The following is a 15743-nucleotide window of genomic DNA, read 5'->3' as shown; positions in this document are numbered from 1 at the left end:
TGAGAGGTGGCTATCTTACATGAGCTGACCTCTTTATTACGGGGCAAAGTGCTTGAGCATAGCTCTGTATTTCATATGAGAGCTGAAGGGCGTGATCCAGTGACGTGATACGTGGCTACCATACTTGAACTAACCTCTTTATAACTGGGCAAAGTGCCAAAACAAATGAGCCAGGTATGCACACACCCAAACCCATGGGTCTGTTGCCCTACCATAGAGGACAGAGCAGGTATGAGATCACGCATTGCTGTAGGAATGTTATTATGACACCTATTGCCTACTTGTTGATTTTCTTCGTACTATTTTAGCCATAAATGATTTGTTTAAAAATATTCTGATATATAGCAGCTGTTGTCTATGTGTGCGTGCGTGCGTGCGTGCGTGCGTGATGAATTAGCTTTGTACATTTAATATTCTAACTTCTATATGTACTGTATGTAGAAATGCATAGAGATTAAAAGCTAAGTATGAGTACGTTTTAATTTCTGTTTGTTAGATATTTGTTGACTCTTTGACTCGTGAATTCGTTTGACCGGTCACTTGCTCTTCCAAGAACAAGGGGCGGAGTCCCCAAGACAGCTGACAGGAACATTGAACTTTTTGCTCACTTGTTTGTGCTCACTATGTTTTGGGAGGACGCATATTGAAGTGCTAAGGATCGTCTTCCTTGTGCAGTCCTCTGTTCTAGAACAATAATGGAAGTATTTATCTGGACACTACACTGATGAAGAAACAGACTGTGTTGTGAAACACTGGGTAATGACGGAGAGCAGACTGTGTTGTGTTCGCCCCGGACTCTCTTAGTTTATCACGGTTGCGTTGCACAGCCGGAAAATCCAGAGGAGGTTTGCCAATTGTGTACAGAATGAGTGGCGACGTTGAACCCGGTCCCTACGAGATCAGCGATGGAGGGTTGCCAACTGAAGAAACAAGGTAAGATGCTAATTGGGAGTATTATTTGGTAATTCCCTAATTTGGAGGAGCTGGTAATGATCGATAGCACTCGTGGCTAAGGAACTATCAGTATACAACAGAAGTGAGTACACTTCACTTCACTTAAATGCAAAATTATTCAACATTGTATCATCTCGTAATTGACAAGTAGAGTATTTCCTTGGTCGCACTTTATTTGGATGGTCCCTTACAGACGATCTATGCAAACTCAGATTAGAAACAAACTTTTTTTGAAACTCTGTTGACTATAATGCATGGTTAAGGTTAGGGTTAGGGGTTGGGTTTGGTTAAACAGGAAGACTGAAGTTGAATTTCTCTGTAGACGGACGATCCATTTACTCTCATGAACAATCATAAAAAACCAGGAAATGTCCAACATGATAACGATCGTAATGACTCTGCCAAAATCACACAAGAGTTTCTAAAGAAGAAAACTGAAAACTATGAGATAGCCAAGTATGTCGCCTGACTTGAATCCAATTGGACATATTTTGGGATGATTTAAAGAGAACCCTAACCTTATAGGATGATTTAAAGAGAAAGGCAGAGCAACACATCCTCTCCAGCAAAAAGCAGCTGGATTGAGGATTGAGCCTGTCATAAAAAAATTAAAAATAAAGGTTGACATATGTAGTATTTAAAAAAAAATAAAAACAATTGAATGTCATTAAATGAAGGATGTACTGGCCTTTGTTGCAGTGAGTTCCTACTTGTAAGAAAAAGGAAGTTTCTTTGTGTTTGATGCAGCAATCTGTATTTGTAAGAAAAACAAAGTTTCTTTTGTGGTTGATGCAGTAATCTGTCTATATTCCAGTAAAGTGCAGTAACGAAGCATGTGAAACATACTCCGGATTCAGCTGTGCAGATCTGAACAACAAGCATCTCCAACTCTAGCCATATATACTGTTTAATACACCTCATAGGCTTTTAATGTAAATGAGTTAGTTAGTTAAGGGGTGCACTCACTAATGCACACACACACACACACACACACACACACACACACAACTCTAGCCATATATACTGTTTAATACACCTCCTAGGCTTTTATTGTAAATGAGCTAGGCTTCAAATGCAAACAGCTCTGGTAACCTTTTGCTGTTCTGTATGATAATCAGGTTTCTCTGACTGAGATGGTTCTCAATGGCCTACCCCATTCCCATAATATGATTAATTGCAGTCACTCACACCTCAGTTTGCTTCCTGACCCCAGGTGTCTGACCAAATCCAGTGTGGGGACCTTTCCTTTGTTACCATGATAAGATTACCATTTTGGATATTCTGCTGGCCAACTTTTGGTGGTCACAGCAGCTGCTTGATCATGAATCTCATGTTCACTCACAGGATATACTGTAATTTCTTACATACTGTAGGGCCTGTATTTTTGATACAGGAAATATAAACTGTTAGTTTTAAATTTGACATAAGAGCAAATTCCCCACTGTTCAAATTAGAAGTAATGCAATTATTGTAAGGTGATCCAATGTTGAATCATTTGACATTTAAGTGATATTGCACATGGGTGTACTCATTAATGTAGCATACTGTATTTGACATTTAAGTGATATTGGGGTGTACTCACTAATATACACACACACACACACACACAAACACACAGGGGCGTACTCATTAATGTAGCATAGTCTTATTCACTTACTAAGTTCACTCTTAAATTCCAAATGATTGCTGTAACATGCATTAGAAACGCTGTGAATTGCTATTTCATCACTATGGCAACCTAATGCAAAACAAATGTTAAATGGGGAAGCCTCTGTACTACAGCTTTCAGTGTTTTGTGTGTGTGTGTGTGTGTGTGTGTGTGTGTGTGTGTGTGTGTGTGTGTGTGTGTGTGTGTGTGTGTTCTCCATGTTTTTATCGACATCAGAAAGCTTTTACAATGGAATAGGATCGCTATGACTGCCTGTGAAATAGTCACATCTTGTACAATATAACTGTGATGTCAGAGTTTAGTCAGTCTGGCCAATAGGATAGCTGCTCTGCCCTGACATATCTGCGCCGGTGTATTTGTCTCATCAGAACCAGAAAGGGTCCGGAAGGTTCAGGAAGGACTGAGTCTCCCTGTGGTTCTGAGGTGAGCTACAGATCCAAGGAAGAGCCGCCCGATCTGAAGGAGGGACACTGCAATATTGAAGACAGGTAAACTTTATGTGACTCTGGAGAGCTCTGTTTCTATGGAGCTATCACCTGAGCTGAGCAAGATGTCTCCCCCTGAAAAGAAGTAATGCCATCAGTTCATTACTGTGTGTATTATTTAGCTTGTGTTATGATTTTGAGTTACAGCTGCAGTGATTTTGAGTTTGAGATCAATTAGGTTTGAGCTCAGCAGAAACTTCTCAAAAACAAAATTTCTGAAACTTGAGAGATGAATGGATATTTAGGCTGCTTTTCATATTTGAGTATTTTAGGACAATGCTAAACTCGAACCAATCTGAAACGAATACTTACTTATTCACTTACTAAGTTCACTTTTATATTCCAAATGAGTGCTGTAACATGCATTAGAAACGCTGTGAATTGCTATTTCATCACCATGGCAACACAATGCAAAACAAATGTTAAATGGGGAAGCCTCTGTACTACAGCTTTCAGGGTTTGTGTGTGTGTGTGTGTGTGTGTGTGTGTGTGTGTGTGTGTGTGTGTGTGTGTGTGTGTGTGTGTGTGTGTGTGTGTGTGTGTGTGTGTGTGTGTGTGAAATACAGCCTCATCCAGCAGAAGAGATCAAAGAGATCACACTCCCCCGTACCGAGCTGTGTGTCCATGAAGAGTAACCAGTCCATGCATCATCCACTTAAATTTGCAGAAGGAGGTGTTCCTGCTGGTCAGAGGTGAGTAGTAATGAGGACTTTCCACAGGAAATACAATCATCCATACAGTCATTTGAAGTACACCTGAAGTATAAAATAATACCAAAGGTGTTTGACTTGTCTTTTATGCTAGACATTTATATGAGATGGGCACTTCACGATATTTTTATTTGGGCTTTAGCCCTGAAAAGTAAACATTATATGTATACAAAGTGAATGACCTGTAAAGGAGACGGACATCATTCATTACTTGACAATGTTAACCTTCACATTGTCACAAACAGCTAAATCCCCCTAAGGGTGAAATCCTAGAACTGATCTTGAGAACCATTTCAGTATATTTTGTAGCTTTTAAAAAATGTAGTAGTGATTATTGCAGTACCACCGTATTGACATCTCCGACTTTGCTGTGTGTGTGTGTTTGTGTGTGTGTGTGTGTGTGTGTGTGTGTGTGTGTGTGTGTGTGTGTGTGTGTGTGTGTGTTTGTGTTTATGTGTTCTCCCTGTTTTTATCGACATCAGAAAGCTTTTACAATGGAATAGGATCGCTATGCTTCTGCCTGTGAAATAGTCACATCTTGTACAACATAACGGTCAGAGTTTAGTCAGTCTGGCCAATAGGATAGCTGCTCTGCCCTGACATATCTGCGCTGGTGTATTTGTCTCGTCAGAACCAGAAAGGGTCCGGAAGGTTCAGGAAGGGCGGAGTCTCCCTGTGTTTCTGAGGTGAGCTACAGATCCAAGGAAGAGCCGCCCGATTTCAAGGAGGGACACTGCAATATTGAAGACAGGTAAGTCTATGGCCTGAGACTAACTAATCATTAATAGATCATCAGACTGTTTGCTCTCTTATCTTTACGTATCTGTTGCCAAAGTCAAAACTGGTATTTCCAGTGGCACTGAGGTAATCTGTTGTGATTTACAGGTCTGGGGACATAGTGCCCCCTGCTGGTATGTCAGTGGCACTGAGGTAATCTGTTGTGATTTACAGGTCTGGGGACATAGTGCCCCCTGCTGGTATGTCAGTGGCACTGAGGTAATCTGTTGTGATTTACAGGTCTGGGGACATAGCGAGCCCTGCTGGCTGTCATCATGAACAAAGGTAAGACTATTTACTTCAGGCCATCAAACAACATCTACCAGCACTTCAAAATCACCATTGAATTCCTGGCTAGAAGAGATGAGGCACACTCTAAAACTACTCATTAAGCCATTGTTGCCTCTGGGCACATCCTGACACAGAAAAGAGGGAATATTTTTTCATATTCCTTCTCAAGCCATTCCTTTAATGCTCATGTGTTCAGCGGTAGAATTTTCTACATTGCAGAACCTTTCTGGATGCTGAACATACATGCTTTAGGGCAGTCGTTCTCAAAGTGTGGTCCGCGGACCACTGGTGGTCCGCAAGTTCCCTGTAGTGGTCCGCGACGGCCACAAGTAAATTAATCTTTTAAAGAGTAGCCTAATCTATTAAGAAGGTCATGGATCGGTGGCTTAAAACAGGGACAATGAAAAGAAAATTAAATGAGAATGCCTCTGACACAGACAAGAAGAAGGGTCACTCCGGCGCGGAGCTGCATTCAAACAGCCTTTTTTTTCTCCCGCTGCGGAGACAGCAAGATGATAACTTTATTCTGTGTTGTGTGACGTTGGATAATGACAACTCATAATTATGAAAAGTTGACTACTAGGATGGCTATATTAATGCCAGTTGGCTAGCCTACGGTTGGTAGTGAATTACTGCGGTCGCGTGGTCGGTATGTGCATCGTTGTGTTTATTGGTGTTTAGTGATACATTGGCGTGTCTGAGTGTGTGATGGGAGTATGAGGCTGTGAGCGAACTATAGTTTGTAACCTAACCAAGTCACGCATGGAGCAGGGTTCAAGATGCTTTGCCTAGCGCATTGTCATATCTATAACTAGCCTACCGATAAAAAAGAGGAGTGCCCACCCGCGAAAATCACGTGCTGCTAACAATTGTCTGGTGCCAGGTCTGGGTAGGAGGCCTGTTGTTCCGGGGATATACTATTTAAACATAGCACAAAAAGTAAGGAAATTTGTGTTTGGTAGATTATTTCTTTGTTGTAACAATGCTTCTTGGCAATAAATCTTATACCGTTGGAAAGCCTGTTTATTCCCCTTTTAAATGGTGCCACATTTGTAAGGAACATGCATTTGTGGGATGAGCAGCACAGCTGTGTATGTGGGTTGCGCCCATGAAAAATGTGCCAAAATTGCTAAATGCTAAACAGTTTATTCTTATGTTGGTATTCACTCTTGTTTTGAGTTGTTTGGCGGATTGGATGATTGAACTCTCGATCAGTAACAGGGAACAAACAAGAAATATTGGCAATTTTACACTTTATTCATTTAATACACCCTCAGGAGCCTCAGGAGCGGGTGGAAGATCCACATACTCAACTCTGCTGCTCATCCCCCAAATGCATGTTCCTTACAAATGTGGCACCATTTAAAAGGGAAATAAACAGGCTTTCCAACGGTATAAGATTTATTGCCGAGAAGCATTGTTACAACAAAGAAATAATCTACCAAACAAAAAATTCCTTTTTTTTGTGTGCTATGTTTAGTTAGATGGTCCGCAAGTTTTTTTGTATTGGCTAAGTGGTCCTTGGTCTGAAAAAGTTTGAGAAACACTGCTTTAGGGGATCCTGCATATCTAACTTCCAGTAGTTGATCATGACATGGCAGAGCAGTTACCCCCTTAATGTTACTGTTACTGTTACTGAACCCCCTGAATGTTTTCTCCCTAATAAGTTGGTGATTTCCCCCCATGACATATGCCAATCTTTAGACGGTTTTATTTACACATATGTTATAATGTACAGTACATTTGGACTGTCACAAATGGAACACTTATGCTCATGAATATAGATTTGTAAAGTCAAAGCTGTTATTTTCAGTGGCACTGAGGTAATCTGTTGTGATTTACAGGTCTGTGGTCACAGTGCCCCCTGCTGGCTGTCATCATGAACAAAGGTAAGACCTCAAAATCATAATTTCATTCCTGGCTAGAAGAGACGAGGCATCAATGCACAATCTAAAACTACTCAAGTCATTGTTACCTCTGGGCACATCTTGTCACAGAAAAACAGAAACAGGATTTTTTTTCTTTTCATGTTCCTTCTCAAGCCATTCCTTTAATGCTCATGTGTTCAGGGGTTTTCTACATTGCAGAACCTTTCTGGATGCTGAACATACATGCTTAAGGGCAGTGGTTCCCAAACATTTTACAGTCCCGTACCCCTTCAGACATTCAATCTCCAGCTACGTACATGAATATAGATTTGTAGCCACCCACAGAGAAAAGTAATTTATTCACAATGTAATTACTTCCAGGGATATGGGTCCACAAGAAGAGGCCGTCCAAGGGGATCACAAATCACCCATGAAGCAGAAGTATAGGTACCTCTGGGAGGGGGGAAGAGAGCCATCAAGCTACACTCTCATCCCTTACATTGACACAGACATGTACATTTCCAACCAGAAGGAACTCAGTGAGGCGAAGACAATGTCCGAAGAAGTGCTTGTTGAATATAATGGCATTCTGCAACCCCAAAGCGGTCAAGAGAATCCCATAAGATCTGTGCTCACTGTTGGCGTTTCTGGAGTTGGGAAAACAGTCACTGTGCAGAGGTTCATTCAGGACTGGGCAGACGGAAAAGCCAATCAGGACATTCACTCCATCTTTCCTCTGCCTTTCCGGAAGTTGAACTTGATCAGGGAGAAACAGTGCAGCCTGCTTTACCTGCTTGAGCATTTCTACAAGGATGCCATGGACCGAGAGTCTTTTGACAAGAGCACGCTTTTTTCTGAAAACATTTTGGTCATCTTTGATGGTCTGGATGAATGTCAATATCCTCTGGATTTCCAGAACAATCCGATCTGTTCAGATTTGTCAGCCCCAGCCCCAGTGGACGTGCTGCTGACAAACCTCATCAAGGGGAATCTGCTTCCCTCTGCTCTCCTCTGGATCACCAGCCGACCAGAGACTGCCAGTCGTATTCCTCCTTCTTGCATTGACCGGGAGACAGAAGTACGTGGGTTCAATGACTCAAGCAAAGAAGATTACATCCAGATGAAAATCCACGACCAAAGTCTGGCCAGCAAAATTATCAAATTCTTAAGGTCGTCCCCGAGCCTCTACAGCATGTGCCAAATACCAGTATACTGTCGGATACTGGTGAGTGTTCTAGAACGACTCTTAAGTAACCAAGAGATTGCAGAGAACCCAGAGAGTGGAGAAATCCCACAGACTCTGACTCAAATATACACCTACTTCCTGTTCATTCAGACCAACATTCCCAAGGAAAAGAGTCCAACGCCTGAATACAAAGTTGAGAACATTATATTCAAGTTAGGCAAACTGGCCTTTCAACAGCTAGAAAAGGGGAACCTCATCTTCTACGAAGACGACCTAAAAGCCAGTGATCTCAGCCCCTCCGAAGTGTCTCTGTATCCAGGAGTCTGTGCGGAGAGTTTGAGACAAGAACTTGGCCTGAGAAAGGAGACAGTCTTCCACTTTGGCCATATTAGCATTCAGGAGCATCTTGCAGCCCTCTATGTGTTCCTAAGCTTCGCCAACAGAGAGGAGGCCACCTCCTCCTCCTGTTGCCACCCAACAGCCTCCTCCCAACTTGCCTCTCTGTTCAGAGCTTCGAGTGTGTATGAGCTTCTTAAGAATGCAGTGGATCTGTCGCTGCAGAGTGAGCATGGGCGGCTGGACTTTTTCCTGCGCTTCCTCGTCGGTTTCTCACTGGAGTCCAACCAGACACTCCTGCAAGGTCTGCTGGTGCGTGAGGGCAGCGCCTCCAACCTCAGCAGGAAGACGGTTGAGTACATCCAGAAGAAGATTTGTGAGAATCCATTCCCGGATAAGTGCATGAATCTGTTTCACTGCTTGAGTGAGCTGCACAACCTGTGTAGTCTGGAGGAGGTGGTCCGGGCCAGGCTAAGCCCTGCGACTGAATCCAGACACAGCTTAACTCCTGCACAGTGCTCCGCAGTGGCCTTCCTGTTACTCAACTCGGGGGAGGAACTGGCAGAATTTGACATGACAAAATACACCGACACAGAGGAATGCGTTCTAAGGCTGCTTCCAGTCATCAAGGCATCCAGATCAGCTCTGTATGTACAAGCCAGCAAAACAAGTGCTTATAATATGTATAATAGTTTCCCGTAATTTCGTCTTAATGAGTGCTTATAATATTTATAATAGTTTCCCTCATTACGTCCAAACGAGTGCTTATAATATGTATATACATTTTTGTATTTTTATTAATTTCCGTAATTATGCAATTAGTTGGCCAGGATTGAAAGCTACATTTTCATTTCAGTCTGCATGAACAAAACACTTTATATAAGAAAGGAACATCTAAAAAGAGTTCTTCTTATTACTTTATTTTATTCTCCTAGACACCAATAAGACTAAATCAACCTAGAAATGAGAGATCAGGTTTAGATGTATGATTTTTGTAACCTCCATGAGCTCCCTTACAGGCTACATGGTTGTAACATCACGTCACAAGGCTGCAAACGTCTGGCGTCGATTCTGAAGTCCGAGTCGTGTCTGGAGGAGCTTGACCTGAGCAACAACGACCTGCAGGACTCTGGGTTCTCTCAGCTCCTCTCTGGACTTCAACACCCTCTCTGCAACTTACACACACTGAAGTGAGTCACAGTGATGGTAGATACAGCATCCGGACGTGGCTTTAATGTCACAGGGTCCGTTAAATTTAATTTACAATGTCAATAAGTAAATAATATAGTGAATAGTCTAGACAGCATCATGAGATTAACATATATTCAGTTATTTAGTGCTTTAGTGTGCTCAAGTAAAATAAGTAAATAATAATGTAATCCTGTTACTAATAATGTCAATAAATAATGTAAAATGTAGCTAACAATGGGAATTAATACACTGTAATCTGTGTGTTTTTTAACCCTAGGTTATGGTACTGCAGTCTGACTGACAAAAGCTGTGAGCAGTTGGCTGAAACACTCGGTAGGAAGTCAAGCCTGAAGGCGCTGAACCTCTCCAGGAACAGTGTGCAGGACGCTGGGCTTAGACATCTTTGTTCAGGCCTGCAGAACCCAGACTCCCAGCTGGAGAAACTAAAGTGAGTCTTCATAAGATCAAACTCCCAACTGGAGAAACTAAAGTGAGTCTTCATAAGATCAAACTCCCAGCTGGAGAAACTAAAGTTAGTCTTCATAAGATTCATTCAAGGCTTAGAACTGCCGGAAGACGTACAGTAGTCTAGTTCAGTGGTCCCCAACCACCGGGCCGCGGCCCGGTACCGGTCCGTGAGGCATTTCCTACCGGGCCGCAAAGAAAGAATAAATAATGTATATAATTTCCGTTGTATTAATTATTAGAGTCTGAAAGGTGTTTTATTTTGAAAAACAACCGGATTTTCCCCGATGTAACATTCGCCTGTGCCTCTTGACACGTCAAGACCCTTTTCTCGGTCACGAGATATGTTACTCAAAAAACAAGCACGCAAACTAGCGAAAATGAGTAAGAAAACAAACGTTCTTAGAGGCATGCAACTGAAGAGACGTGTGCACAATCCACAGACTCCACAGCAACGCGAAATCAACTTCAGACTGATCAAAATCATGTCAAAGCAGAAAGCAAGCACCTGTGGATTAAACGCAGACCTAACTTTACCAGTGCAGAGGTGGAGGTAGACTACTGTTGCAGAATGTGTCCATAATGCTTATTTATTGATTCACTTATATTTGCAGTGTTCGTGTAGTGCTTTTTTAGGACATTACGATGCCTCTTAGAAGCATACATTTAAATGTGAAACGTAATTGTTAATGATTAAAATATTCTCATATTTTTTATTTTTATAATTATTTAAATCGGAGGATGTCTGTAGAATTGACGTGAGCGCAATCACCAACGGTTTCTCACAAATTAAGCCCTTAAAAACAATCTGGCTGATTCACCACTGCTATTTAGCGTTCTTAAATTCTGGTCCAAGTTAAAAACAAAGCCCAGATGAGAAAACTTTCATGAATGCCAGAATTGTCCCTGCAGTTACTTTTATACACGGAAGCATAGGTGCAACTCGCGTTCAAATGATAACTCTCCGTTTTATTGGTGGATCAGAAATGAAACTGTGTATTTGATTTGTTTGTGTCAGTCCAGCCCTTTGCATTTCGCCAAGGAGGGAGCTTTCACTAAACAGTCCTCGACGTTTTTTTTTCTCCGTCTGTGACATTGCGCCCCCCCCGGGAGAGTGTCCGCGCCCCCCACTTTGAGAACCACTGCTTTATAGGATAAAGTACAAGTCAGTACAATGGTGAGTTGTATTTTTCATGCACTTAACATTCGTTTTTATGCCGGACTTGTTATTTTATTTTTGCTGTATTTATCTGCCGGTCCGTGAAAATAATGCCTACATTAAACCGGTCCGTGGTGCAAAAAAGGTTGGGGACCCCTGGTCTAGTTAGTTTGTTCTAGTTAGAAAATGAGTTCCTGTGAATCTACAGTCTTCCTCCACAACTGGCAACAAGCAAAGTCTGCTACGCATGAACTCAAGCTAATTTAATTACTTTGCAAAATCATGTTGCTAATTTAATGCCATGAGAAAGATCCTAAGTGCAAACATGGATGGACCAATAGTCCCACACACCACACAACTTCATGGGTTGGTCAGTGCCAATAGTCCCACACACCACACAACTTCATGGGTGGGTCAGCACCAATGCTCCCACACACCACACAACTTAATGGGTGGTTCAGCACCAATAGTCCCACACACCACACAACTTCATGGGTTGGTCAGTGCCAATAGTCCCACACACCACACAACTTCATTCATGCACAATGGACTTTGTTCATTGCCCTCCATGTCTCTGTTATTGGAAAACTTCAGATGCCAAAGCTTCTGTTCCTCTACAAGCCAAATATTAGAATTGTGTGTGTGTTATGATTTGTTAGTGGTGTTATTCAACAGACATAATTCATTTGAATGTCCTTGAATGTCCTTGAATGTCCTGGTCCTTGTGTATCCCCCCAGACTGGACGACTGCGTCATCTCTGCGGAGGGCTGTGAGGCCCTGGGGTCGGTGCTGGGCTCCGAGTCCTCTTGCCTGAGGGAGCTCAGCCTGGGCAATAACAACCTGCTGGACCTGGGCCTGGGTCGCCTCTGTAGCGGTCTGAACAGCCCACACTGTAGACTGGAGAAACTCGGGTGAGTTTTAATCACTGTGCTCTATCAGACAGCACTGTAGGCTGGAATGAGTTTTAACCAACTACAGAAGCTTACTAGTGTTTTATCAGAGTGGAGAAGCTTAAGTGAGTTTTAACCAGCTCTACTGCTGCTCTGGTGCTGCAGTCTTAGTCTTGAAGGGGCAGAGTGATAAGAGTTCGGAGTCTAGAGGTGTTGGAAATGAATGCCATCACGGCTACAGCTAGCGGCTTTTCACAAGGCCCCACCCCTGACCCCTGACCCCTGACCCCTGACCTTTCTCTGTACTTTTAGCCACAGTCTTTCAATCCTCCTTTGAGCCTAGGGTTCAGGAAGCGTGTGTGGGTTAGTTTTGACACATAGTTCATTCCAGTAATGCTTTAATCATGTTAGTTTTGACATTTGGTACGCCATTCTAGTAACACTTTAATCATGTCCACCTACATTTATCCCATCATGACCGTCTCCAGACGGATAATGTTTCAACCCACATTTGGCTCTTCTAGACTTCTGCAGCTGTGACTGTGAGCCTCTCTGATTTTCTCCAGTTAACACCGCCTATCCCTCCTCTTTCTCCATATCTCCCTCGCTCTCTCTCTCTCCCACCCCTCTCTCTCTCTCTCTCTCTCTCTCTCTCCTTCTCTCTCTCTCTCTCCCTCTCCTTCTCTCTCTCTCCCACCTCTCTCTCTCTCCCTCTCCCTCTCCACTCTCTCTCTCCCTCTCGCTCTCTCTCTCTCTCTCTCCCTCTCCTTCTCTCTCTCTCCCACCTCTCTCTCTCTCCCTCTCCACTCTCCTGCTCGCTGCCCTGTCCAGACTGAGGGAGTGTGGTCTCACCCACAGCAGCTGTGTTGCACTGGCTGCAGCCCTCGGGTCCGGCTCGTCCAGACTGAGAGAACTGAACCTGAGTGAGAATGAGCTGCAGGACGTAGGGATGAAGCTGCTCTCGCAGGGAATGCGCACACCTGACAGGACTCTGCAGAGACTACAGTGAGTGTCCATGTCAGCCATGTAGATTCAGTGCCAAAGATGAGAGGCTAGCTCGACACTGATCCACTGCATCAAATAAAAACAACAGGCAATACGTGATGTTAATCTGCTCAAGTTAATGTAATTTCTCCTTAAAGTGTTTGCAAGGGTCAGACATTTAAATACTTTCATGGCATTTTACATAACGTAGCATTCCTTACACTGTAACCATATCAATATGTATTGTATAGTGATTATCAGACTGCAACACTGATGGAACTCAATGCTAATGCTAACCCTCCAGCTCCAGATTAAGATTAAGATTAAGATTAAGGGGGAACTGCTCCTTGTATTAACTGGCTCAAATACTGTCACCTGAATGCCCTGTCCCTGACCTCCGTGTGTGTGTTTGTGTGTGTGTGTGTGTTTGTGTGTGTGTGTGCTAGGCTCAGATATTGTGGTCTGACCGCATCCAGCTGTGAGTCCCTGAGCTCCGTGCTCCCCAGCCTGATGGAGCTGGACCTGAGTGGCAACAACCTCCAGGACACAGGGGTCACAACGCTCTCCTGGTCCTTAACTGACCCCAGCTGTAAACTCAAAAAGCTACAGTGAGTTGAATTAGAGGCCGAGTGGCCCAGGTGATTAGCAATGGCTTGGCTGTGACCATGATCCAATTATTGTGCGTATTGTTCAGGACATATCTATCAGAAATACAGTGAGTGAACAATAAGTATGACATTAAAAATAGGTAGGCTTAGTATAAAATATACTAAGACCACATGGTACCTGTATCCTATGGCCAACTCTCTGTCTCTGTTCCTTTCGCTCTCTCTCTCACTCACTCTACCTCTCTCTCACTTACTCACTCTCTCTCTCACTCTCACTCTCTCACTCTATCTCTCTCTCACTTACTCTCTCTCTCTCTCCCACTCACTCTATCGCTCTCTCACTTACTCATTCTCACTCACTCACTCACTCACTCTCTCTCTCACTAACTCTCTCACTCTCTCTCTTTCTCTCTCTCTCTCACTCACCCTCTCTCTCACTCTCTCTCTCTGTGCTGCCCAGGCTGTCGTACTGCGGCATGTCTGATGTTGGTGGAGCCGCCCTGGGCTCGGCTCTGGGTCGGGCCACAGGCCCGCTGGAGCTGCTGGAGATGACCGGTAACAGCCTGCAGGACCCCGATCTGAAGCTGAAGCTCAGGAGCCTCCACTGCCTGCTGTGACTCTGGGTAGAGGACCAGTTGGGAACGCTCTGGGCACCTACAGCCAACAGTTTATTAGAGAGCCCTGGAAGGGATATGGAGAAAAAAGAAATCGATGGTTTTCATTGTGTGTAAATCCTTCACTTTAAATCTATTTTTGGACATCAATCTATTCTATGCAATCTATTTATGGGGCGACAGTGGTCCACTGTCGAAGCGTCCTTGAGCAAGGCACTGAACCCCTCCTGATATGCAGTGTGCCTTCAGTGTAGGTGTAAAATGTATATACAAACTTGTAAGTCGCTTTGGATAAAAACATCTGCTAAATGTAAATGTATTCCTTCTTCCCATAGTGTGTAAATCTATTAGCCTATTTACAAATTGGGACAATATTATATGTATATTACCTAACCTATACAGTTGTTGGACGGTGTAGCTTTTTATTTATTACAAATTATATTTGAAATCAATTTTATTAATGTATTTAATAAATACATTTTAGCTATGTATATCTTAGACGTGTGTGTGTGTGGGGTGTGTGTGTCTGTGTGTGTGTGTGTGTGTGTGTGTGTGTGTGTGTGTGTGTGTGAGTGAGCATATACTAAAAGCATAAATATTTATTACTTGAACATCCTTTCTCCCTGTGCCTGTAATTGAGTCACTGAGTTAATTAAATGTCAGTGGTTATTCAGCTTACTGATTTCTTTAAAATAAGTATATTTTTCACCACTAAGGGGCAGCAGAGTAACAACTCCGAGCCCTCCCACTAATAGTAGCCACGAATACATTCCACTGCTGATTATACCATCCATGTCACACAAATGCTTTGTTGTCCTACAGAATTAAAATAAAACTATATACTTATATAGATTATACACTCATTAAGATATTCAGAACATTGTGTGGTTTGTGTTTGTTTTTTGGAGATACTTCACTTGGTATCCTTGGTAAAAAAAAATGCACATATTTTAGGACAGTAACTGCCCACCAATATCAATAAATAAACAACAATGGTCGATACAGTGCCGCCGCTCCCATAACGCGCACTACGCGCTGTGCGTAGGGCACCAACTCCTGTGGGGGCACCAAAAAATAGGCAACTGAAAAATCATCATAGTTATAATAATTATAATGCCGATATTATTTCATATAGAAATATTAGGCACCGTTTAGGCATGTATATCACAAAACAGGCTGAACAAGAGGTATATTTAATTGCTCAAAAAAAGTTACGCTTGTGCCCCCCCCCCCCCAAAAAAAAATACACACTCAACTTCCCAAGCTGTGGGTGCCATAGACATGGTGCCCTTTCCTATCTCAGTGGCCTGACGAACTTTGACAGTAGGCTAGGTCAACTTTTCGAAAATGGCCTCAAAAAGACAACAGGAGTCAGGGGCAGACAAAAGAAAGAGAAAGAAAGTCCATGTGTAATTATTGTTAAATACGGGAAATGTGCTGCTAATTTAATGGTTAGCCTATGCATACACCTCGAACTAGCTGACGTTATTGCTAATGTTAGCACACTCAAATATGTTATAACTTAGGTGCAAGTAGGGTTGCCAACCGTCCCGAA

At 42.9% G+C, this 15743-nt stretch overlaps 1 protein-coding gene across 2 annotated transcripts; it reads left to right on the top strand.

The window, feature by feature from the left end:
- The first annotated feature begins 565 nt into the window (after positions 1 to 565).
- Positions 566 to 14799, top strand: LOC116221877 (NACHT, LRR and PYD domains-containing protein 12-like). 2 transcript variants are annotated; one of them, XM_031574003.2, is made up of 11 exons: positions 566 to 933; positions 2998 to 3111; positions 4836 to 4880; positions 6731 to 6775; positions 7136 to 8923; positions 9296 to 9466; positions 9745 to 9915; positions 11830 to 12003; positions 12814 to 12987; positions 13413 to 13574; positions 14035 to 14799. In XM_031574003.2, the coding sequence occupies exons 1-11, from the start codon at positions 866 to 868 to the stop codon at positions 14189 to 14191; spliced, it is 3069 nt and encodes a 1022-aa protein (XP_031429863.1). In that variant the 5' UTR covers positions 566 to 865; the 3' UTR covers positions 14192 to 14799. The 2 variants fall into 2 exon arrangements, with proteins under 2 accessions (XP_031429863.1, XP_031429864.1); XM_031574004.2 differs by lacking the exon at positions 6731 to 6775.
- Positions 14800 to 15743: the final 944 nt, after the last annotated feature.

Source organism: Clupea harengus, chromosome 9, assembly GCF_900700415.2.
Source record: "Clupea harengus chromosome 9, Ch_v2.0.2, whole genome shotgun sequence".
In the NCBI taxonomy this organism is placed as follows: Eukaryota; Metazoa; Chordata; class Actinopteri; order Clupeiformes; family Clupeidae; genus Clupea; species Clupea harengus.
The sequence above is the reverse complement of the archived record's forward strand: the minus strand, read 5'-3'. Positions and strand labels throughout refer to the sequence as shown.